Source organism: Anabrus simplex, chromosome 1 (assembly GCF_040414725.1).
Source record: "Anabrus simplex isolate iqAnaSimp1 chromosome 1, ASM4041472v1, whole genome shotgun sequence".
NCBI lineage: Eukaryota > Metazoa > Arthropoda > Insecta > Orthoptera > Tettigoniidae > Anabrus > Anabrus simplex.
In genome coordinates, this window is record NC_090265.1 from 1,563,223,498 (window position 1) to 1,563,251,172 (window position 27,675).

The 27,675-nt window shown below is 39.0% G+C and overlaps 1 protein-coding gene across 1 annotated transcript in view; it reads right to left on the bottom strand.

The window, feature by feature from the left end:
* The window catches only part of rictor (rapamycin-insensitive companion of Tor), a 540,306-nt gene that overhangs the window by 173,855 nt on the left and 338,776 nt on the right, over positions 1-27,675 (bottom strand). The window contains exons 21-22 of the mRNA XM_067138126.2: positions 13,456-13,584; positions 4,406-4,521 (exon numbers count right to left, since the gene is read on the bottom strand). Coding sequence (XP_066994227.2) covers positions 4,406-4,521; positions 13,456-13,584 — 245 coding nt within the window. The remainder of the gene's footprint in view (positions 1-4,405; positions 4,522-13,455; positions 13,585-27,675) is intronic.

A 27,675-nucleotide genomic window follows, 5' to 3' on the forward strand; every position in this document is an offset into this window, starting at 1 on the left:
TGATCTCTTGGGGGAGATAGTCTGGAGTAGGGGGGCATAGCTGACCTTGAGACGGATTCCTTGTACAAAACTTTTAGAAGTCGGTCGTTTAGACCGCTACGCGCCCTATTAAGGGTTAACAAAAGCTTTTGGGCACTGAAGAGGAGATGAGTAATAGATATGTGCAGCAAGGACAGCAGCTTCAGCTCCACTGGGAACACACACTCCAAGTTGGTAGGGAGATAAGAAGTCCATAGCTGGTGTACGGATTCTGTAGCATAAGATTTTCGCAGTCAGTCGACGCCAAACGGTACTGAAAGCAATAAGGCGATTGCCACCACATTTCTTCTTCAAAGCTTTGAGTGAGGCACCAAAAATTAGCAGGCGAACTTCCAAAGGGACTCTGCCAGAAATGATGAGGTCAAGTAAATCATGAAAAGATCTTATGAACTGCCCCTTAATTCATGCTCTTGACATTGGAGAAGGTCTTTCAGGACCAACGGACGAAGGCCATCCAGTCCACCAGCAGATCCAGAAGGAATAGAAGAGATGGCATTAAAAAGTTTTGTGGTCATTGAGCCCTTATTGAAGTGCTCATTTAATTGATCATTCATTTTTTGAGAGCACAGTGAATATTTCAGTTTATTGAGTCTTAGCCCTTTCAGACCTGAAAGAAAATTGGCAGAGTGAATTTTCGTTTGTACATCAAAAACATAATAAAATGCTCTTAAATACATGTTTTTACAGTTTGTTTTACAAAATGAGAACTTTCAGCTAAAAAACAGAACCCACACAATTGTGCGTGTTAGGACTTAATTCACTACTTACAAAAAATAAAAAAATTCAGCTCAGTACATCTGAATATACACATGTACATGATCAAATGTTCTATTTTACAGTGTGGAACAATGTATTTTAAACAATTAAAATCTTATACATTACATTTCTCACGTAGAGTACGAGTTCTGCTTTCACAGTCCTTTTGGTGGCAGCATCCAGCACTCTTCCATGCATTGCCTGTAGGGAAACCTACCCTGCACACTTGTGCATATCAACATTCAAAACCTCATGGTATCACGTATGATGTTGTAAGTTCACAATTTACGTTCGCTAAACAATTTACACACTTCATTGATTATATTCTGATATTCAGTAGAGCTTCTAGAGTAATATGAATGCAATAAATAAATACTTACTTTAGGCATTACTGATTCACGCCATCTTGCCAATGAACTGTATTTTTAAACTCTTCTTCCTGCCCCCTGGTGGTCAAGCGCTAAATAAAAACAATTGAAGTACATGCTACATGTCCCGCACAAGCACTGCAGTCCGGTCTAGCGCCCAGAAAATGTCAAATAAGCTCAGACATTGGGTTGCTAATGATGCATCCGACCTTCACATACTTGCTTTAGAACAAGGAAACGATGGAAGACAATGGCGTGGACCAACGGACCACGACCCGGCGAGAGACTAGGATATTATACAACACGAGTTTGAAGGGAGTGTCGGTGATGCGATGATTTAAACCAATGAAAAGGTAGCATCATTCCAATATTGGCTATACGCTGGTAAGCAAGAGATGGCCCTGAAGCATAGGACAGCGTCTCTGGAGGCTAATTAATAAAAGTGACCAGTGCGTGGTCTAGCTACCCTTATTTGGCTGGAGTCCTTGAAGTAGAAACGTCGTGAGAAGAAGTGTACTTACGGCGAGTGCGGAGACAGGTTTTATATGTCTTGATCATGTGTGGGACTTTCTAACATTTAGCTCAATATGCTCAGACTTCACTTAATTATTTATGATTCAGGAGCGAGCTAAGAATATTTGTAGGCATGGGGGCCTGTAAGAACAATGCCGAGACAATAACTTTACCTTTACGCACTAACATTTCTGGGTGGAATTGAACTTTGATAAATTTGCTTTTTAGTGTCTTCAAATTTCAGACGGAAAGAACAGTTTTGATATGAACATTTACGCACATAGTTGCCTTGCCTATTTAAAGTAGATTTTTCGAGGACACGAACGCCACAGTCTCTAGTCCAGCATTGTGTACTGTTTTCCAGATGTTGAGCTGTGACATAATACAGTTGAAGTGTGGAGCGAGTGGGAAATTGACCTAGTTACGGTGTTAAATAAGCGGAGAGTTGTCGCGCGACTGAATGGGAACTGGTTTTCACAGTCACGGGAAATTACCCCAGCTGTTGTAAATAAACAGTAACTGGCAGGTTGTATTGACCAAGTTTTAATACTGTGAATGAAAGGAATGTTATAATCAAGGTCCGAACCGACAGTAGCAGGAAGACGACGAGAACACGTTTTTCTACGCCAGGATGGAGGAACCACAGACTGAACGAGTTCCATTTTGAAGGCATCACAGTCAATATGACTGGCTAGAAGGATTAGGAGCCGACTGACCGTTAGCAGGTACCCGAATCAACAAAAGATGACTATTAGATTTGTAATGTTATAATGTATTTGTGCACATGTTTTAATGTAGCCAAGGGAATAGGTTAGTTTCTTTTATTATTTAATTCCAGTAGGTTTAACTGTTGGTTGGAAGGACTATGTCCTATTTCAGTAAATGTAAGGAAGCTAGTATATTTAAATGTAAATAACTGTAAAGTACACCTGGACCAAAGGCCAGCATGCTAATCATTTAGCCATGGAGTTGGACACTGTGGAGATGACTGTGCACAATGTCTACACTCTGCAAAGTGCAGACTCAAAAGAACTATCTCAGAACTGTGTTTGCAACACTAAAGAAATTAAATATTGAATCTGACAATGTTGTGTTGCTTGTATCAGATTCAGCGTGATCTGCTGAAATGTTTCCAATCTTTGAGTAACTTGCTTCCTGATGACCTAGTCCTTGTACAGCGTTGGGTGCATAAACTAAACTGAGGACTGAATGCAATGGGTAAAAATTTGCCAGATTTGCAACTTACGATGCCAAAAATGAAGTCTGTATTTCTGTACATCAGGAAAAGAAATACCTTTTATGTCAACTTTTTAGAGGAAAGGTACCCAGAAAAAGGTGTTCTGTTGTTTGCACTGCCTGCATTGACAAGATAGTCTTCATGGTATAACTCTGGAGCATACCTTGCAGACCATTTTAATGATGTGTTGTTTATAGAAACTGGTAGTATTCAGGAGTTCATAATGCAGGAGTAGACTTCCTGCAAAAGGTGGAAGAAGTGGAACTGGTTATCAAAGAAGCAGAAGCTCATTTCATGACAGAAACAGACAGAGGCAGTGTTGAGCTCTCCATATTCTTAGAAGGAAAATAATGTTTTGGATGGTCACCAGGGACTAACTGAACAAGCATTGAAAACTGCAGCATGATAGCGAAACTTAAAAAAAAGTTGAAAAATTAGCATGTTTCTGCGAGATATGAAACCAAAGCAATGCTTACCAATGCTGCTTTGCATGGTGAAATTAAATTAGGGTGGCACTGCAAGTAATTTATACAAACCTTGCAGAAATGGTTAAGCAATAAACGCAATAATAATAAATAATAATGTTATTGGTTTTCTGTCCTTCAAATACAACCGGATAAGCCGGGTTTGAATCTGTTAACTTGAGCAGCCACTGCTCTACTGTCTGAGCTACTCAGCCCGGCAGCAAAAAATCAAGGCCTTGTAATGAAATGTAAAAAAAATTGAACTTCTGTACCTATTTGAGCAAGAATGCAATTATTATACGTATGAAAGAATTTCAAAGGATGATGAAAATGAAACAACTGTGGGGAAAAGGTGAACATGACTTTGCACACTACATTCTTAAAATTGTTTGGATGCCATATGGTAATGCTGATTATGAACTTCTTTCCTGCTTTCAATGATGTTCTTTCAGATAAGCAACATCATCTTAAAGATCACAAATCTTTTTCAGAGATTTATTTTGAAAATTAAAATGTCTTTTTTTTAGTCATGTCCTAATGTATGAATGTATTAACCATGTACTTGTAAATATACTGTAATTCTTAAAAAAAAAACATGGTAGTTTGATGCATTCTGAAAGTAATGAACTGTTTGTTTAAAAGTCACCTATGTTCCTTCTTTTAAAATGTCAGTTTTTTGGTCCTCCAGTCACCAAAGAAATTCCATCTCCAGTAATACGTAGCATCGCCTTAAGGACTAAATAAATTCTCTGGCAGATTTCCAGCTGACTCCAACCCAGGTACATACAGTGAATAGTCACTCAGAAATCCAATTAGTGAAACAGTCAAAGAAATTCAAACAAAATTCTCTGATTTGCACTCCAGGTGGTGTTGGCTGCATGAAAAAGCATAGACTAGAGTGAGAAAAGCTATTCAACACCGAAAGACTGCTGAAAATTGAGTCTTCATATTGAGGATCAAGGAACCATTATGGTCTGTTTAAAAGTGCAGTGAATAACAACAAACACAATTTCATGTGATACACTTACCTTGCATTGAATGTTTTCTTCCACTGCTCATACTACTCCGCCGGTTGATACCAGCTGATTTAAGTGTGTTCAGAGAAGTCGAACTTGGGATGGGGCTTAGAGTTTGGATACGTTCACTGTAAAGTAAATGGCATATGAAACAACAGCAATAATAATAATAATAATAATCTGGAAGAGTTTGGAATGGATGACAAGTCCTGAAAGCTGATCAAACATAGTGTCAAAAGTGAAATTCATGGGTGAAATCTTGGAACCTGTTTGTAATCAAAACAGACCTCAGATAAGGTGGTGGACTATCCCAAGGAACCATTATGGTCTGTTTGACAGTGCATTGAATAACAACAAACACAATTTCATGTGATACACTTACCGTGTTCTGGAAAAAGTTATTCAAGAGTGGAGGAAAATGTTGGGCCAAGAAGAAACTCTTAGTAAACTGTGACAAGTTACTGCGCAGTAAATAACACAATCCTGTTTATATATATATATGAAATAAGAGTTTTGTCTGTACATTGCTCAGAATTTGAAAATAATGGTATTTCTGTATCGGTCATGTCCATAGTAACAAGAAAATGCACTTTTTTCTTTTCCGTAATTTCTGTCTGTCTGTCTGTCTGTCTGTCTGTCTGTCTGTCTGTCTGTATGTACACGCATCACGAGAAAACGGTTGAAGAGAATTTAATGAAAATCGGTATGTGAAGTCAGGGGATGAGCCTCTACAATCTAGGCTATAAATCATTTTACTCACGCTGAGTGAAATGGTAGTTTAGGGGAAGGCCTAAAATTGAATTCTCAACTATTTATGTTATTAGTGGTCGTATTTTAAAGGAAATGGGTATGCAAAGTTGGAGAATAAGTTGCTACAATCTAGGCTATCAATAATTGTATTCACGCTGAGAAAAATGGTAGTTTAGGGGAAGGCCTTAAATATAATTCTCAAATATTGTTGTTATTAGTAGTCCTATCTTGATGAAAATCGGTATGCAAAGTCAGGAAATAAGTCACTATAGTCTAGGCTGTAAAATTTTATTCACGCTGAATGAAATGGTAGTGTAGGGGAAGGCCTAAAATGTAATTCTCACATATTTCTTATTAGAGGTGTAATCGATGAATGCTACATAACTAGGGTTATATAGTATTAAATTTCCTACTATTCATGTCTTATACATTGTTACCGTACTGGCTATGATCACAAAGATATTCATGATTTTGGATTTTTGTTACTAAGTCCATATCAGCGCCGAGTAACCAGAAATGGGTAAACAGTATTTAATGAAAATCGGTATGTAAAGTCGGAGAATAAGAAAATACAGTTTATGGTATAAAATATTTTACAAATCACAGAGTCGAAAGAAAACTAAATGTGAAGGCCTACAATATAGAAAGCTCATAACATTGATCAACAATAACATTACATTGACCATTGTTTGTCGTGATGTGCTTTGTGTCATCTGTTGCCCTTCATCTCCGGTAGATTGGATTATTTCTGCGTACAGAGTATTTTTTATTTGATTTATGTCGCACCGACATAGATAGGTTTTATGGCGACGATGGGATAGGAAAGGGCTAGGAGTGCCTTACGCCTTAATTAAGGTACAGGCCCAGCATTTGACTGGTGTGAAAGTGGGAAACCAGGGAATACCATCATCAGCGCTGCCGACAATGGGGTTCGAATCCACTATCTCTCAGATGCAAGCTCACAGCTGCGCACCGCTAACCACACAGTCAACTCACCCAGTCGTACAGAGTGTAACAGCCTGCCTGAATATCGATGGGAAGTAGCTGGGGAGTTAGATAACTTTCTTCTTTAGCATGACATTCCCCTGGTTTATAAATTTTCTGATACTACTGGTACGTAACACACTGGATCATCATAGCATTCGGGCTATTCAATCCCTACTCTGAGGCACTGATTGGAATGAACAGTGTGCATATTTAGCGGAATAATGGCAGATGAGTGTTCATGGCAATCTGCGGCCTGGTCATCCCAGCTCTGGAACTTTGGACTATTAGATTGGCACCGCAATCTAACTGCAGCACTGTTCGTTAAAAGTGATAAAACGTGCGGCTTTTATTTGATCGAGTATTTTATATGATAGCATTGCTTTTAATCGCTACATTCATACTAACGTTTTTGTAATGACCTATGTTGATTTCAGGTCAAGAAAACCACAAAGTCAGTCTTTCTGAGAATCCCGTAGCAAAGCGCGGGTACATCAGCTAGTCTTTTATAAACGTATATTCAGCAATCAAGTAAGTTAGCTACAATTTATAGAGCAATGCAAATGAGTGAATATTAACAAAAAAACAAAGGAAGCATTAAAAACAATTTCAGTGTGAACTGTGCCCTTTGGTGACGTCGGTCGGGAATTATTCATGGAATCACTGGCAGAGTTGGATCGTTCTGTAGATATTTCCCACACTTCCCCAACAATCTGCAGGTCCTCAATTCGGTCTTGATAATCCCAAAAGTTGCACACACCGTTCATGCTTTGGTTTGGACAAGGCCTTTGTCAAGATATCAGCTGGCATGTCTCCAGATGCAACATGCTCCAAATTCATTGCTCCAGACTGAACAATTTCTCGAACAAAGTGATGGCGAACATCAATGTGCTTTATTCGTGCATGAAAAACAAGATTTGTGGCTAGTTTCTGAGCAATGAAATTGTCGTCGTAGAATGTAATCTTCTTAACATCACGTGCTCCAAACTCTTTCAAAAAATGTTGAAGAAGGACTAGTTCTTTGGTGGCATCACTGAGCGCCATATATTCCGCCTCAGTGGTTGACACAGCTACTCTGCGTTGTTTCCTGGAATCCCATGTAACAGGACCGTCATTCATAATAAAGCCATATCCAGTAAATGAACGTCTGTCGTCGATTGATCCTGCATAATCAGCATCAACTTAGTCTGCTATTGATCCATTTCCAAAACTGTAACTGATCCCCAAGTCCAAGGTGCCATTTAAATAGCGCAAAACCCTCTTAGCCGCCATCCAGTGAGACTTTCCAAACCAATCGTTATACTGGCTGAGGCAACTAACTGTGTGCGCTATGTCAGGATGTGTAGCTATTCCGAGATATAGTGGACATCCGATGAGTTCGCGGTAGGGTGGTTTGTCGCCCTCTGAACTGGTCCATACATCAGCCTTGGTGAGCTTCATTCCAGCGATGACAGGCATCAATATGGGATTGCATTCTGGCGCGTTGAAATGACACAGGATGTCCCCTATGTACGTTCTCTGATTCAACGCAATATTGTCGTTATCTATGTAGAAGTCTATCCTCAGACAGCGCTTCACCTCACCAAGATTCTTCAATTCGAAAGCCTCATTTAAATTATTTTCAAATTGAATCATTTTCTCCGGGTTCTGACACATCACCAAAATATCGTTGACGTATACTACGATGATGGTCAGATCCTCATCTTGGTCCTTCACATACATGTATGGATCTCCCTTCGTCGGTACTGCTCCTCAACTATGTAACTGTTGATCAGGGTGTTGGTGCCAAGCTCGACCAGCCTGCTTCAAGCCATATAAAGCCTTCTTCATATGACAGACGAAGTCCCCTGTTTTCAGCCTTTGCAACATGGCCTCAGCTTCATGGACAAATATTTTTATCATGATTCTTTTATCTAACGATGTATTCAAGTACCTCCTCCATCTCATTAGGCAACTCCATAAACACAGCCTTGTCCAAAACACCAGTGAGATAGGCTGCAGCGACATCATACTGATGAATATTCATCCTGTTCTGTGCTGCATATGCAGTGGCCAAACGAATTGAATCCAATTCATGGTAGTTCTTCCCGGAACGTTAGGAGTATCCTTTTGCAACAATCCAGGCTTTTCTCTTCTCCAAAAGTCCATCCTTTCCATACTTATTTCGCAGAACGAAACGGCTTCCAATCACATACTTGGCCACGGACCTTGATACTATGTCCCATGTCTTGTTTTTCAGTACTGAATTGATTTAATTTGCCAAAGCCTCTAGCCATTCATGTAACTGTGCACTGGACAAAGCTTGCGAGATACGGACTTCAGTCAGGTATACAAAGCCTGCTTTCTCCTCACCATTGTGATTTATCAGTGCTCTGCCACCACGATCAAAACGGGGTCTTCCTGTTCATCCAGTGTCAATCTTGAGTCCTTTTCCGGGTTGACATCTGGATGGTTTCTCCGCAGGAAAATCGAGAAAATCTTTCTGGTCCGAATCTTCTGACTCACAGTCACCTTGTTGGTCTAAAATTTTGGCATCTACATCTTGTCCTTGAGAACAATTGAGATTGATTTCAATGGATGGCTTCTCTGCTACATCATCATCCAGAAGACTGGACGGTTTTCGTGAAGTCACTTCCTCTGGCTCGAAATCTTCGCATTCGTTGCTTGACTGCATAGGCGACTTCTCCAGGAACCTGACAACTCTTGACACTACAATCTTACTCTTGCTCGGAATCCAGATCTGATACACCTTTGTTTCTGTGCTGTATCCTACGAAAATTCCTTTCATGGAGCGAGTTTCGAGCTTACTTCTTTCTGGTAACCTATCCATGATGAACACTTTGCATGTGAACAGCTTGAAGTCAGTCACATCAGGGGGCTTCCCATGCCAAAGCTCATACGGTGTCTTCCCCTCCAACTTTTTCGTGGGGCACCTGTTTCTGATTAAGTTTGCAGTGTGAACTGCCTCCTCCCAAAAGGCTGATGGCAACCCTGATTGTATTAGCAGACACCTTGCAATTTCCATGAGTGTTCTACTGCGTCTCTCAGCATGCCATTCTGTTCGAGACTGTAGGGGGCTCTCAGTCATCGCGATATCCTATGCTTTCCAAGTAGTTTGTCAAAATCTCGGTTCACAAATTCTAATCCATTATCAGACTGAAGACACTTGATTTACTTCCCCTGTTGTGTGTACATGATAGATCTGGAAATTTCAAACTCTATAAGTACTGGACTTTTTGTTTTATGAGCTTTACTTCGCACTATCTGGAGTAATCATCAACGAATGTGCAAAAATATCTTTTTTAATGTGTGAGGGAACCTGCATCGGGCCGCAAACATCCGAATGCACCAGGTCGCCCATGGCTGACTTTCTCTCCGATGTCTTACGGAACGGTGGTCAGTTCATTTTCCCCTGCAAGTAGACTCTACAGTCAAAATCCTCATTGACATTTTCAATTGTTATCCCTTGTAGACGCCCCTTTGTCACATCTTTGTGGAGATCATGGATATTTAAATGTCCTAGTCGAATGTGCCAATATTCTAAGGAATTCTTCTTTGGAACTTTCCCTACCTTGTCGTCCTCAGCGATATTCTTGCACTCGGCGCTGCTTTGCCCTCGAAAATAATACAGGCCGTTCTTATGAGTCGCTGCACTGGTACCAACCAAACACAATCTCCACAATGTGATCGAAGGTTACTAGGATTCAAACTGATAACGTTCATTTTAAAATGTGCACTACACAGGGTAATTCTCATACATCCATTATAATTATTATTATGAAAACTAAACTACTGTAGCACCCAAGTGGTATCTATAGCTGGACTAGAATATCATCAACATACCTGGCCCAGAAGAGGATATTATCGAATTTGTTGTTAATTTTAGTGTGCTCAAGGAAATCAAGGTAAATTTCCACAAGAATACCTATAAAATTTACAGAAAACCCACCCAATCCGCAGTTACTATTCGTCAAGATTCAACTCACCCCCAACCTCACAAAAGAGAAACATATGACAGCCTTGTTCACCGAGCATTCAACATACCCATGACCAAGAAAGACCTATCCATTGAATGGAATACTATTCGTGGTATAGCAAAATTCAACGGCTTCGGTAGCCACTTTATAGAAAGTATTATCAATAAACATAAATTTCATCCCAAAACAACACTTAAGAAGGACCTACCTAAATACGAATCCTTTTCTACTTTCACTTTTAATAACGAAATTCATAAGATCACTAATATTTTAAAGAAGAAAAGACATAAAAATAGCATTCAAAACCAATAATAACAGTACACCCATTCTACATAACACGTTACACATCAACAAGGTCAACAAGTACGCAAAATCAGGTGTTTACAGGCTCAAATGTAACTCCTGCACTAATATTTCTTATGTAGGGCAAACTGGAACAAGTTTTAATATAAGATATTCGGAACACGTCAACGCAGTCAAATATAATAAATTTTCAGCTATTGGCCAACAAATGGTCGATTACAATCATAAATTCATGAGTATTGAACTAGACATGGACATTCTTGAAATAGCTAACAAGGGCCCTCTGCTTAATATAACTGAGAATTTTTATATACATCTGGACCAGTACTTTAACCTATAACCAAAACGAAATAGCGGAAAAGTCTAATATTTTATTTGATTTATTCATTACCTATTTCAGAAAAAACAATTTAGCGGATCAAAAATCATTCTTTAAGTTAATTATAGGTCCTCCGCCGATACCATCACCATCATTTCCCCACCCATCGGCCCCACCTTAAGCCACTTCCCACTTCCCCGCCCCTCCCTTCGCACCGCACCCGGTCCACTGGATTGCTCCTCCCCTCACCAACATTCTTCCCCTCCTATTCCATGCCATTCTCATTCCCTCAGTTGCACTTTGCCGGTCAGATCGTTCACATTGCGCGCAAGGTGAGTACTCATTGTTTTCTTTCGTTTTTCGCCATTCCCGTCCTTAAAAATCATGCGTTAATTCCAATTTTTTTCATCATTAGGTTCTATTGGTTCCAACTTGGATTGGGAATTTTCCTCACACCACAGCAAGAATCCATTATATTATAAGAATGTCATATGGTTTTATCTACATTTAATTTCTGTATCAGAAATATTGGACCTCAAGCAAGACAGACACCCTCTGCGCCAATATTCAATTTAGAACTCAATAGAAGTATCTGGACTTTGCATTCAACCAGCATATTACACTTTTAAAGTGCAATTTTAGAGTATTCACTAACAAGGGCATATTTTAATCATCATTGTAAAAATTGTGTGATACTATTCTTACAGTTTAATTGTAATTGACGTAAATCCTGGAAAATTTTATTTGTCATTGATCAGTACATTATTTTATTCATAAAATTTCATCACTCCACCATTTTATATGCACATTATTGCATCATATACACAGTTCATTATTTTAAATTTTATTTCCACAATCTAATTTTGTCTTAGGACTTCGGCAAATCCATAAGTGTAACTTAGCTAGGCTGATGATGACCCATATAGGGTTGAAACTAGTACCTTGTTAACATATTGTAATGTATTTATAGACACTGCAATTACTGTACAGTACTGAGTAGGTGGAATAAACTTTGTGAATTATATGTAATCTTAATTCAATACAGAACCAATAATGAAATTTATAACCTTGAAAAATGTATCCAATAAAGTGCATTTACAGTATTCAAATAATGCACTTCGATAACTCGCTGGCAAACATTACCTCACGTAATCAAAGAAAAAAAAAAAAACAACCCAAGAGCATGATTCAAAGACAAGGAGAAATCTATGCTGGATCCCCTGTGCCAGTGCTTTATTTATTGGATTACTGTACTGTATGCATTTTAGATGCCTTGTACTTGCACGGAAAGTACCCAATGCCCTTAAAACATCGTGGCTTATCAAACTTTCCTATGATGAGGGGAGACTCTCGCTATCCTTGCAGTACGATTTCTCGCCATGGCATAATGCAGTTACATCGGCATTGACGATACTGACAATATTGTTCAGAGCGTACAGATTGATTATATGAGCCACACTTTTTCACCAACTGTTGGCATCGCCAGTGTTCGCGGAATCTGCTTCTCCGCACATTGCCTGCTACATGATATTGTGGTGTTTCTTAAAACACTGAATACAAAAGAATTACAATTTCACCTCAAACTTACCAAATATGGAGCACACTGTAGACACACCGAAGTGAGTTAAAGTGTGAAAAGCTACCCCTGCACGTTCCGGAAAACATGTTCTATCATGATGCGCAGAAATTTTGAATTGAAATTACTCCATAAAATACTATTTTTAAAAATGTAAAGGCAGTTTTGAATTAAAAGTATGGATTTCGGTGATGGGACAGACATTGTTCTTCGAACTACAAATTATCCGTATTTTGAATGAATTTAAATAACATGCAAAACCGTACCTTATGTTTCCGGGAACGAGAGCTTCTTCGAATTAGGTGGGATTTTGAATTAACCCATTTCGAATTAACGAGGTTCTACAGAGTCGGAAGAAAAGTGAATGTGAGGGCCTACAGTATTGAAAGCTCATTAAATTGATCAACAATAATATTACATTGACCATTGTTTGTTGTGATGTGCTTTGACTCTTCTGCTGCCTCTCATCTCCGATAGATGGGATTGGTGCTGCGTCCTGAGCAAAACAGCCTGCCTGGATATTGACAGGAAGTAGCTGGGGAGTTAGAAAACTTTCTTTTTTAGCATGCTATTCCTCTGGTTCATCAATTTTCTGATAACTATTGGTACGTAACACATTGGTTCATCATCGTATTCCAGCTATTCAATCCCTACGCTGAGGCGCTGATTAGAATGAGCAGTGTAAAAGCTTAACGGTATACGGCAGAGGAGTGCTCATGGCTGTCTGCGGCCTGCTCATTCCATAGCGCAGCATGAGCACATTAGCTAGTACTAATTTACATTAAATGTGTGATATTACATATTTTACCCATTCTACATATTTTACTACATGTTTTGGTGCTTTTTGTTACACATTTATGTATCATATTTTGTCACTTGATACTATATTAAAATCCCAGTTCTACTCATAATAATACACTTATGGGCAGTAAATTACCTCAATGGATTGAAGTAAACCTAAATGAAACATATCTTGTACAGTTCAATAACAGAATCAGAAAAGTTAAATGGCACTTGGAATTGAGCTTCAAAGTTGAAAATGTTATCAGACAAGCTAATACAGATACAAAAATGAGTACAATGGATCTAACAGAGCATTTCCATACTTCTAAATAGAGTAGTAGTAGTAGTAATAATGAGAAGAAATAACAACCTAGTTGTGTGTTTGCCAAGACCAGAATCACACGAACTGACACCACTACTGTCAGTGCAGCTGTTGGATCGACTTTTAGTTTCATCTGCCCTTGGAGCTATGGAAGGAAGATGCTGCAACTCCCGTCCCCTAAAGTGAAGCAGTACATATTATGAGAAACTGTTTATTTACACTATTTATTCCTTAAAATTTTCTAACTTCTACTCTGAATAGCTACTATAGATCATTCCAAGTTAAGAAAACAGCACTGCTCTTATCCCCTCTTAGACACCCACTATTCGTCATGATTAAGGAATATTATAATGTTCCTTATATTGAATTATGAAAGAAAGAAAAAAAAAAGGACGAGGCTTTTTTTCCTGTGCGTTATTAAAATAATGACTGAAGCTTTTTTCTGTCATAAACACATTCCCAGGGCACAGTGGTGAATACAACCACTGCTTTGTTGCCTTCTTCCATTTTCCTTCTGTGTTGTTTTGGTACATGTAAAGTGTAATCTATTACTTTGTGAATCCTGGGAGCTTATTACTCTTGTAGAGAGGTAGTCTTTTTATGTGATATGTATGTTTTTAGTCCTTATATCAGTGTGTACTTGTCTTGTGTTGAGTGGGTGTTACGCGACTGATTAGCTTACGTGTGCAATTTCTTTCTTTAACATTAATACAGTGATTTATTTACTTTATGGACGAAGCTGAGGAAGAAACAAAAGTAAAATGTGCTTAATTTGCAGCTTATTTTCTTCCCCATGTTAGCTTGAACTTAAAAACTGAGTTTTTCAAATTTATGTTCTGCTGTTTTCCCATCATCCTGTGAACGTCAAAATAAACCCTTCTACCCCTCAACCCCCATCACCATCCCAAATCCCCTAGAGTTCATGAATATAATTTTCAGTTTAGTTTCTTCAACCTTTTGTCTTTAACTTAAATACTGAGTATGTGATGTACGTGCCGCCGTTTTCCCCTTATCATCTGAATACCAAAACAAGCCCCCTCTAAACTACCAGTCCCCTTGAGTTCATAAAAATAATTTTCAGCTTACATGGAGAGGCCAAACCCTGCATCCAACCGATTTCAAAGAGCTTCAATGTACCTGTTGTCGAACAGTCAACAGTAACTCGTGTAGAAGGCTTTAGGTCATTACGCTTTTGTTTTTGAAAAACTGAGCTCAAATGTCATGGTGCGGGATCCGCTTTGGACCAAGTGGAGGTGATAGAGCACTAAAAGGCGAATAAATTTTACTTAAACACGTCAGGTCCGCAACCTAATAATTTCCGAAAAATTTATGAATCCCCTATTTCAATGCAACACATATGTACTTGGAGAGTTACATTGCAGTTAACTGGAATGGTGGGCGAGTGGTCACCGTACATGAGTGCAAACCTCGACGACATGAGTTTGAGTCTCATCGCAGCTGTGTTTTTTAGTATTATATATATTGTCTTGTGATAATGTTTAGGCCTATATTCATTTCAGGTAGAAAATTAAGTGTATTGATATTTGCGTGATATTTGTGTTCCCTTTTTCATCTTCACATTCCCTCAAATAATAATTTATTTTACTAAATGAGTTGGCCGTGCGGTTAGGGGCGTGCAGCTGAGAGTTTGCATTCAGCAGATAGTGGATTCGAACCCCACTGTCGATAGCCCTGAAGATGGTTTTCTGTAGTTTTCCATTTTCACACCAGGCAGATGCTGGGGCTGAACCTTAAGGCCACAGACACTTCCTTCCCACTGCTAGCTCTTTCTTATCCCATTGTCACCAAAAGACCTATCTGTGTCGGGGCAACGTAAAGCCAATTAATAAAAATATAAAAAAATTGTACAAAAAATATAGCTGCAGCAAGACTCAAACTCACGCCATCAAGTTTTGCACACAAGTACGGTGACCACTCTTCAAGTATATAATTATGTGTTGCATTGGAATCAGGGATTTATAAATTTTTCAGAAATGAATTAGGTTAGAGACCTAGCATGTTGAAGTAAAATTTATTCATCTTGTAGTGTTCTATCACCTCTACTTGGTCCAAAGCGGATCCCGCGTCATGGCGTTTGAGCTCATTTTTTTTAAAAAACAAAAGCGTATTGACCTAAAACCTTCAGCACGAGTTACTGTTGAGTGTCCAGCAACAGGTACTTTGAAGCTCATTGAAATTGGTTGGACACAGGATCTGGCCTCTCCTTGTTAGTTTCTTCTCCCTTTTATCTTAAAACTTAAATACTGAATTTCACAAATGTACGTGCCACAGCCTTTGATGCTGTTTAGCAGAACCGTTCAATATGGCAAGAGTTGCCATAAGAGCAATACTGTTTTCTTAACATGGAATGGTCTATAGCATAAAGACTGTATAACTTTGCTAAGGAGATATAACATAAATAAATGTAAATGGTTTTAAAAATATTTGACAATGATCTATACACTTATGAGCAATTGAAAAAAAAAAAAGGATAGCTGTTGTAGATGGGAAATGGCACTGTGGCTCAGCCTGGCAAATGTAACAAGAAGCCATAGCATGTAGCAGCGAGGACAACAGGCTTTGAACGAGCTGTGTGAGTTAACAGTTGATGATCGGATGGGTAAGACGAGACTTGAACACATTTGATTGTGGCAAGATTGTCAGTACCAGACATGTGGGCCACTCCATCTCTAAAGTCATGCTGACACTGTGCTTTCCAAGGGCCACTGTGTCAAAACTATACCGTGAGTACGTGGATTTGAACAAAACCACCGGCACCAGGGTCAAATGTCCTAGTATATGACGCATTAATACTTGGCGTCTCTATTGGCTAGCTCGGATCATAAGAGCTAAAAGACGGGGCACAGTGCAGGAGATCACTTGTCAATTCAATGATGGACGGTCATGTGAGCAGCTGTACCATCCATAACCATTTCCTAGCCATGGGGTACAGAAGTAAGCATCCCACAAGAGTAACTCTGATCAACACTCATCACAAGGCACATCGACTGTTGTTGGCAAAGGAACACTGCCACTGAATGCTCAAAGCATGGAAAATGGCCGCTTAGAGAGATACCAGTTGGTACACACTGATGGCCAGGTACCAGTGCGTCGTCAACCACATGGGCAATGGATCCCTCTTGCCAGCAAGGTACAGTTCAGGCCAGTGGTGGTGTTATCCTTGTATTGGGACTGTTCATGTGTGATAAAATGGGACCCCTGGTACATCTGACGACATCCCTCACTGGCGAGTATTACAGGAACCTGATGGCAGATCATGTTCACTGCTTTGTTCACCTCCAGCACCCTGCAGGTAAATGAAATAGGATGGCGTATGGCTTTTAGTACCGGGAGTGTCCGAGGACAGGTTTGGCTCGCCAGATGCAGGTCTTTTGATGTGACTTCCGTAAGTAACCTGCACATCATGATGAGGATGAAATATGATGAAGACGACACATACACCCAGCCCCCGTGTCAGTGAAATTAACCGTTGATTGTTAAAATTCCCGATCCTGCAGGGAATCGAACCTGAGATCCCTGTGACCAAAGGCCAGCACGCTAACCATTTAGCCATGGATCCGGTGACCTGTACCTACAGCTCCCTGCCAACAACACTCCCGAAATGAGGCTGATTGCTTCAATGAACATTCTATGGATGTGAAGATGTTTGCTTGGCCCCCGAGGAGCCCTGCTCCACATAATCTTCATGGATTATGGGAGGCTGTGCAACAATCATGGATTAGTATGGTTTCCCAGAGCTACTGGTGTCTTGTAGAGTCCATGCCATGCAGCATTGCCATAGTCATCAAGGCGAGAGGGGGTGTTACATACTACTAGCCAGGTATATCTAATTCAATTGCTCTTGAGTGTATAAATGTGTAGTAACTTAATATGAATTGGAACTGTTTTAATATTTTAACTGAAAATATGCACTTACAAATGATTTCATGACTTAACTTACAGGAATTAGACAACAAGATCAGTAAAATTCTTATTCTAACAATAAACTGAAAAAAATTGTACAAAATAACACAACTGCACCTAATATTTTAGCCATGCCTAACATTATTCATAATCAGACATTTAGGTAATCTAAATGACATTTTATTACACCTGCAAGGAAGAACAAGTACAGACACAACAGAAATAAAGTAGTTCTTCGGGAACACAACCAATTTTAGCAATAATTTGAAGAACATAACTTTTTGGAAGAATTTAACAATGAAGTATAACACTCAGTGATTACCAATTGCATAACATGAGAAATAAAAACATCCAGTAATTTTTATCTTTCAAGCTCGCAATGGCTAGATACGTACATTGCTAAATATAATGATATGCATACTTTACAAATGAAATGATTTATTGCATCCTCCTATTCAATACATATACATACCATACATCTTTAGATGGAGTAATTCTAAGCAAACATGTTTCAGCTCATTTTTGAGCCATCTACAACTGGTGCTGGGGCAGCCATAGCTGCTGGAAGTCATGAGGAAAAGGGGATTTCAGCACACTCAGTTATAGCGGCTAATAATACTATAGCTTTAATTACCATTATAACAAAAGAATCCTTATCAAAATCTAAAACATATACATAATTTCAACTCCCAATGTTGTTAAAAAACACGTTGAGAAAGTATATATACAAACAAGTGCCACATGATGAATTTAAAACAATATGAGGTTGTAGCAAGGTTTAAGGTTTTAATAACCGTTTTACTATGCGATACTGACTAAACGACTAGCACTGCCTACTCATTGATCCAGATGTAGTAGCCCTACGCCTTTCACATGACACGAAATCAGGAATTTTTAAGTGGCTAAATATGTTGGGGTTTTGGGTCAAACTGTAAAAAATTGCCAAAGAGGTCTTTTGAAAAAAGTTGTCATGGCAAAACGTAAAATGCTTGGACATTCAACTTAGTATAAAAAAATGTAACATTGTTGGCAGGATCTTGAACATGGATAACTGCTGGACACAACAGCTGTCTTTTAATGATATCTGTAAGTGATCGTTCTGCAATAACTGCTGCAGTAGCACAGCAATGACAGACAGTACCACATTATTCAAAGTCTTCTGCAATCATTCGTCACCAGGCAGAAAATTACAAAAGTTGATCTACTTAAGATGATAAAGTTTCTGATAAATGATAATGGCTTAAGTGCTCATCGTGATTTCTAAGCCTAAATAAACCAAAGACTGCCCTAATGCAATGATGCTTCAAACAGCATGACTTAAAGAAGAACAGCCAAATAATAGGATTGCACATCCCTTTTCTTGTGTTTATCTGGCCTTCTCCTTTCCTTATTACCACCTCGCACAGAAAGACTAACTGAGGAGCGTCTATTCAATAGGAGTTATTTCCATGAGCGATCCAGAAAAGGAAGATGTAATTCTTTAAAAGTTGTACCAAACCCAATCATGGGCATGTTCCATGTGCCTTTTATTTTATGTTTCTTGTGCTTTCCCTGCAACTTTCTCAAGGTGGAAATAGCATCTTTTGAACAGACTCTCCTCAACTGTGAAGTAATGAATTCCTCAAGAAGCATGTATGCCCACCCTCTCAATGAAGCTGGGAAGCAGATGCTGGTGGGGGCTGAGAAGAACTGGCTCTGGATTCTTTTTTTTTTTTTTCCAATTTGCTTTACGTTGGATCAACACAGATAGGTCTTATGGTGACGATGGGATAGTAGAAAAGGGCTAGAAGTAGGAAGGAAGCGACTGTGGCTTCAAATAAGATACAGTCCCAGCATTAGCTTGGTGTGAAAATGAAAAACCATGGAAAACCATCTTCAGGAATGCTGACAGACGGGTTCAAATCCAATTTCTCCCGAATGCAACCTGATACGTACATGACCCAAACCAAGCAGCCACTTGCTCTGTGATTGGTGATATGGAATAACTAGGAATGACAAGACCAGAGCTCATGTACAAATACAGTAAAACCTCATCAAGATGTTTCTGCAGGGGACGAGGCAAAAGAAAGTGTTAAGCGAGAAAACGTACTACTGAATACACAAAAACTATCCAACAGTAATATGGAAACACTAGATACGATTATTTTCCAACATAAGGGGATTTTTATGTCGTATATCCGCAGATACAGTGAAAATTCTCTGAGAAGAGAGCATTAAAAGATGTGAAAAAATACAAGAGAATAAATATCAGAACTTAATCCGGTGGGGCTTTTTTTTTTTTTTTTTTTGCAAGTTGCTTTACGTCGCACCGACACAGATAGGTCTTATGGCGACGATGGGACAGGGAAGGGCTAGGAGTGGGAAGGAAGCGGCCGTGGCCTTAATTAAGGTACAGCCCCAGCATTTGCCTGGTGTGAAAATGGGAAACCACGGAAAACCATTTTCAGGGCTGCCGACAGTGGGGTTCGAACCTACTATCTCCCGAATACTGGATACTGGCCGCACTTATGCGACTGCAGCTATCGAGCTCGGTCCGGTGGGGCTTATAACATAACAATAGTGCACTGAAAAGTGTTAAAAAAACCAAACTACAAATATGAAAACAGTTAAACGGGGCCCATAAAAATATTGAAATATTATTGCAGATCACACTCTTTCTAAAACAAATGTTAGTAGAAGCCTTTTATTTTGGACCACAGACATATCAAATCAAATCAAATCAAATCAAATCAAATCAAATCAAATCAAATCAAATCAAATCAAATCAAATCAAATCAAATCAAATCAAATCAAATCAAATCAAATCAAATCAAATCAAATCAAATCAAATCAAATCAAATGAAATGAAATGAAATCAAATCAAAATCTCTTTATTTGCAAATGAGGTGTCTACCTCGGTGGCAAATGGTACACCAAAATACATTATTGTCAAGCTCTAAATATTAAATTAACAAGAGAAGAAAATTTTCCTATAATACAATATTATACAATTTACGCTAACAATTTTTTCTATTAAACACACAGCTCATCCTTAATAAATTTATATTCTTTACAAAATTCTACTTCTAATATCTCCTGTACTACTTACAAATATAGTCAACTGATATACAGTATGTGGAATTACTCCAAATGATACTATACAACTGGTATAAGATTAAACTTTACATTGCATTTTTTTTTTTTTTACCCAATTTGGAACCTAAGTAGCATAACGACCTGCTGTGTCTTAACCAGAGCCCCTTTGCCACCACTTTTCAGAGTTCCTGAAGGGCCTTCACAGCTACCGTAGCGGTCCCAGGGCCCTCAAAGTCCCCACTGTACTTCACCCCTACAGGCAGTCCCCTACTCTGGCTGTCCAAACTCCTTAGACCAGGGTATGGAATTAATTTATTCACACACATTTTTTTATTTACAATAACCTGCACTGGTCGAATGCCCTCTAACACTTCATTTATTTTCTCTGTTGCTGTTTATTCTCTTCTTGAATATCTGTACAGATTTTGGAAAAGGATCAAACACTACCCCTGGTAAACTGTTCCACTCCTTCACACCCTTCCCAATGAATGAAAATTTACCCCAATCGCTTCTGCTAAAATTCCTTCTAATTTTATATTTGTGGTCCGTCCTGCTGATATAATTATTCTCCAACTAAAGCCTCTCACGGATATCTCCCCATGCTTCTTCTCTTATATAGGCTCTATATAATCCTGTAAGTCTAGTTTTCTCCCAACTCTTACTTAAAGCTTCCCACCCAAGTTCCTTTAACATTTCTGAGACACTACTCTTTTTCCTGAAATCCCCTGTTACAAATCTTGCTGCTTTCCTCTGCACACTATCTATTGCACCCTGGTGGGGGTGTGATAAGCGTCATGCAATTGTAAATATGATGAATTATTGAGGAATATATATTTCATGTTCAGAATAAATAGTATCTTGCTGTACATACAGTAAGAACAGGCCAGGCCGAGATGGCAGGTTTCACCATACCACAGAATGTTATCTCCAGTGAGATTAACAAACACAATGAGGGACAGAATTAGGTTTCTCAGAAAATTGAGACAACGGGGAAAGAGAGAGGATAACTTGTTGCCAAAGTTTTCATAGCCCCGGGCAGTCTTGGTAGTAGCAACAGCGCAGGGAGCCGGGTGCAAATTTCTGAGAAATGATGGCGAGGTATCTCCATGTAACTAGCGGGAGTGGAACACGGGGTTGGCACTGGAAGAAAAAAATATGAGCCTTCCCGGTCACGTGGTTACGGTGGACCAATGGAAAATTTCACTTGACCAAAGCAAGGTGACAACTTCGTATTGTAAGAAGCACTAGCGAGGCTAACTCCGTGGATTAAACTGATAGAAAGAAGTGAAATATCGATTCAGAATAAAGTGGAATTTAGGAGCCTTACTATATCATAAAACTTATAAAAAGTTAATAATTGCGGGAGATTGCATGGTGTAATTCTGAGAATTCATGGACGCTATTCGTTGATTGGCTGAAGGCAAAGGACGCCACAATAGATCGCGAAATCCCGAGCCGGGATACGGCAGCTAAATTCGCGAATATATCCATTACCAGCGAACGATAATAGTTGAGAATTGGTATAGAGTATTTGAGAACATAATTACATCATTGGATCATATATTTAAGCCACGGGCCAAACCGCAAACTGTCGTATGAAGATATCGGGACTGTGCGTTCCAAGATGACCTCCGTTGAACTCGGAAGAGAGGGGATACAAGTATAAATATGAGGTCGTATACTAGGACGCGCAAGTACTTCTGATATTGTGTTCGAGCCGTGACTACGCCAGTGGTGCGCGTGTGTACTTACTCGTGGAGTAGAGTTCGAAGTATTATATTGTTACATAGTACAGTGATTCAGGACGTGATGTAGCTCATATTACAGTTTTGAGCAGTATACTAGTTTGAAGTGTTTCAAATAGACACGACTCAGTAAAGCATAACTTACGGAGTGTGAGATTCTACCAACAGATTAGGAAGTGCGTTACATGAGAACGGTCACGAGTGTTTATGTCACCTAGTAAACAGTCGATTCTTAACTGATACCTGGTCAGCTACACGAACGTGAGACGGGAAATTCAAGTGCGCGCACGGGCCGTTGTAAAGGGAAACCCGAGGTATCCCATGTTCCTAGTGTCCGGGAAAGGAATGAAGAATGTATATCTACATTAAGTGGGCTAGATACAAGGCCGAGAGTGTAAAATTTGTGAATAGAATTTAGGGTGGAAATTATTCCAAAGTGCAACAGCTAATTTATTTGTTTTTATTCAAAATGTGTAAAGTTGAAAAGGGTCAAGGATTAATTCTTCAAGCTGGCATGAATACCAGTGGAATGCATTGCTAAAAACCGAGGGGCGATGGCTTCTCGTCCGGTTTTAGCAGACTACAATGGCAGAGTTGAGTACCTTTTAATATATTTATAGATTGCTATCGTTAGGGGCCTCCTCTGCGAACCATGTGACCTTGCCGCGGTGGGGAGGCTTGCGTGTCCCAATGATGCAGATAGCCTAGCCGCAGGTGCAACCATATCGGATGGGTATCTGTTGAGAGACCAGACTAACGAATGGTTCATCGAAAGGGGGGTAGCAGCCTTTCGGTAGTTGCAACTGCTACACGGCTGAAAGCAACGGGAAACTACAGCCGTAACCACCTCCCGAGGACATGCAGCTCTCTCTGTATGAATGATGTACTGATGATAGCTTCCTCCCGGGTAAAATATTCCGGAGGTAAACTAGTCCCCCATTCGGATCTCCGGGTGGGGACTACACGAGAGGGGGCGATCATCAGGAAGATGGATACTGACATTCTGCGAGTCGGAGCGTGGAATGTTAGAAGTTTGAATCGTTGTGGTAGGTTAGAGAATCTGAAAAGGGAGATGGATAGGCTAAAGTTAGATGTAGTTGGTATAAGTGAAGTACGTTGGCAGGAAGAACAGGATTTTTGGTCAGGCGACTACCGAATTATCAACACGAAATCAAACAGGGGTAATGCAGGAGTTGGTTTAATAATGAATAAGAAAATAGGGCAGCGGATAAGCTACTACGACCAGCATAGTGAAAGAATTATTGTCGCCAAGATAGACACCAAACCAATGCCCACCACAATAGTGCAGGTCTATATGCCTACTAGTTCAGCGGATGATGAAGAAATTGAAAGAATATATGAGGAGATAGAAGATTTAATACAATATGTCAAAGGTGACGAGAATCTAATTGTGATGGGAGACTGGAACGCAGTGGTAGGCCAAGGAAGAGAAGGTAGCACAGTAGGAGAATTTGGATTGGGACAAAGGAACGAAAGAGGAAGTCGGCTGGTTGAATTCTGCACTGACCATAATTTAGTCCTCGCCAATACTTGGTTCAAACACCACAAACGACGGCTGTATACATGGACGAGACCTGGAGACACTGGAAGGTATCAAATAGACTTCATTATGATTAGGCAGAGATTCAGAAACCAGGTGTTGGATTGCAAAACTTTCCCAGGAGCAGACGTGGACTCTGACCACAACTTGTTGGTCATGAAATGCCATCTGAAATTGAAGAAATTGAAGAAAGGAAAGAATGCAAAAAGATGGGATCTAGACAAGTTGAAAGAAAAGAGTGTAAGGGATTGTTTCAAGGAACATGTTGCACAAGGACTAAATGAAAAGGCCGAAGGAAACACAGTAGAGGAAGAGTGGAGAGTCATGAAAAATGAAGTCAGTAGGGCTGCTGAAGAAATGTTAGGAAGGAAGAAAAGATCAACTAAGAATCAGTGGATAACTCAGGAGATACTAGACCTGATTGATGAACGACGAAAATACAAGAATGCTAGAAATGAAGAGGGCAGAAAAGAATACAGGCGATTAAAGAATGAAGTGGATAGAAAGTGCAAGGTAGCTAAGGAAGAATGGCTGAAGGAAAAGTGCAAGGATGTCGAAGGCTGTATGGTCTTGGGAAAGGTAGATGCTGCATACAGGAAAATCAAGGAAACCTTTGGAGAAAGGAAATCTAGGTGCATGAATATTAAGAGCTCAGATGGAAAGCCACTTCTAGGGAAAGAAGACAAAGCAGAAAGATGGCAGGAGCATATCCAACAGTTGTATCAAGGTAACGATGTAGATAACTTCGTTTTGGAACATGAAGAGGCTGTTGATGCTGATGAAATGGGAGACCCAATTTTGAGGTCAGAGTTTGACAGAGCTGTGAGTGACCTAAATAGGAACAAGGCACCTGGAATTGATGATATTCCCGCTGAATTACTGACTGCCTTAGGAGAAACCAGCATGGTAAGGTTATTTCATTTAGTGTGCAAGATGTATGAGACAGGAGAAGTCCCATCCGATTTTCAGCAGAATGTTGTTATACCTATTCCCAAGAAAGCCGGTGCTGACAGGTGTGAAAACTACCGCACTATTAGTTTAGTATCTCATGCCTGCAAAATTTTAACACGTATTATTTACAGAAGAATGGAAAAACAAGTTGAAGCTGAGTTGGGGGAAGATCAATTTGGCTTCAGAAGAAATGTAGGAACACGTGAAGCAATCCTGACTTTACGTCTGATCTTAGAGGATCGAATCAAGAAGGACAAACCCACGTACATGGCATTCATAGATCTAGAAAAGGCATTCGATAATGTTGATTGGACCAGGCTATTTATGATTCTGAAGATGATAGGGATCAGATACCGAGAACGAAGAATTATCTACAACCTGTATAAAAATCAGTCTGCAGTGATAAGAATTGAGGGCTTTGAAAAAGAAGCAGCCATCCAGAAAGGAGTGAGGCAAGGCTGCAGTTTGTCCCCTCTCCTTTTCAATGTTTACATAGAACAGGCAGTAAAGGAAATCAAAGAGAAATTTGGAAAGGGAATCACAGTCCAAGGAGAGGAAATCAAAACCTTGAGATTTGCCGATGATATTGTTATTTTATCTGAGACTGCAGAAGATCTCGAGAAGTTGCTGAATGGTATGGATGAAGTCTTAGGTAAGGAGTACAAGATGAAAATAAATAAGTCCAAAACAAAAGTAATGGAGTGCAGTCGAACGAAGGCAGGTGATGTAGGGAATATTAGATTAGGAAACGAAGTCTTAAAGGAAGTAGATGAATATTGTTACTTGGGTAGTAAAATAACCAACGATGGCAGAAGTAAGGAGGACATAAAATGCAGACTAGCACAAGCAAGGAAGAGCTTTCTTAAGAAAAGAAATTTGCTCACTTCAAACATTGATATCGGAATTAGAAAGATGTTTTTGAAGACTTTTGTGTGGAGCGTGGCATTGTATGGAAGTGAAACATGGACGATAACTAGCTCAGAAAGAAAGAGAATAGAAGCTTTTGAAATGTGGTGTTACAGAAGAATGCTGAAGGTGAGATGGATAGATCGAATCACGAATGAAGAGATACTGAATCGAATTAGTGAGAGGAGATCGATTTGGCTAAATTTGACGAGAAGAAGAGATAGAATGATAGGACACATCTTAAGACACCCAGGACTTGTTCAGTTGGTTTTTGAAGGAAGTGTAGGTGGCAAGAACGGTAGGGGTAGACCAAGGTATGAATATGACAAACAGATTAGAGCAGATGTAGGATGCAATAGCTACGTAGAAATGAAAAGGTTAGCACAGGATAGGGTGGCATGGAGAGCTGCATCAAACCAGTCTATGGACTGATGACTCAAACAACAACAACATCGTTAGGGGGAGGAAATCATATTAATTTATCATGGTAACTTGATTGTGAAACGAGCCGTTACGGCTCGTATAAATTCAAAGATAGATAGACAAAGGGACAAATTAATATGTAGATTAGATCAAGCACTCATCATAATTTTGATTATTAAATAGAGTATAGTAGTGTTGAGTTGTTCATTCAAGTGCATGAGTTGTTTGCTATGATATGGAGCACGTTTCACGTAAAGATAATGTTAATATTCATTTAGAAGTGCTTCCAAAATTGTTTTTCCGTTATCGGAACTTTTATAGATATTAAGGCATGTTGTTAAGATAATCCAGAGGTAGGATTGCCAAGTGATTTAAATTGTTGTGGGACGGAATGAAGTCCATTGATTTGTTTGTAAATATCGCGAAGTTCGCCAGTGGACAAAATAATAATAATATGTACAAGTGTCGAAGTAATACATTAAAATTTGGTAATGTGTAAAGGCGTGTTTAATAATAATCTTTGAGAATAAAGGCATGGGCCTAGTTGGATAAAATGATTGCAAATTAAAGTAATTTAAATGTGGAGATCACATGTGCCGTGAATAATTCTAAATTGTGCAGTGAATCCGGTTTTAACACTAATTGTTGATTTAACGTTTTTGGACTCCATAATAATCATAAATAATTTTGGTAGAAACGAGATAGGCACTTTTATAATATGGTCACGCTATGTTTGAGATCCAGAGGGATTTGAGCCAAAAGTTGAGATTTGGAGTTTTGTGGGACAGAAATCCGGCCCGAAATGAAAGTGAATTGTACTGATGTTGATGAAGAAATAGATGGATCTTAAGGCCCACATAGAGATTGTATTTATATACCGGTGTATTGAGTGGCAGAACAGAGTCCACACACCGAGGGTTAATTTGTGAAAATGTTTTGAAGAGTTCCAATGGATAAATGGACTTCAAAATGGAAAAGGAAGGAATAATTTAACACTTGCAGAGATTGGAGGTATTTGCCCAACTGCGAGGTGTTATGGGATTTGAGAATTGTCTTAGGAGCATATGGTCTCCATGAATTAACGGCAGTACGAAAATAAGGTGGCGGATTCGAACACTAGTATGTCCCGACCGATGTGAATTCGGATCTTGGTGATTTCTGTTTGGGAGAGAACGTATGTGACCAAATTATAAAGATGGGGAATAAAAATAAAGATTCTCGAAAGAAGTAATAATAATAATAATAATAATAATAATATTCCAAGTAAATCATATCTGGATTGATTAGTGCCAAAATAAATAGGAATTGTACAAGGGGTTATGCGTTAAACATATTGAGAGTGGACTATCGTGTAACAGGCGAATTTAATTTTTTAAAAAATTAATAATAATAATAAATATTAAAAAAAAACTACTGGTTTTTTTTTTTTGAAGAAGAATTTACTTTTTTTTAAAATTTGGACATAATTATGATGTTGGGAGTTGAAATGAAAAATTTGAGATTTTTAACTAATAATAATAAAAATGAGAATATTTGAAGAAGGAGAAGAAGAATAATCAAAGAAGGTACTTTTATTTATTTCAGATGAAAATAAAATCGCGAAAAGTTGAAATATTAGTCCGAGGATGATTACGGGTTACGATAATCATGATCTCCACAAAACATAATGATAATAATAATAAT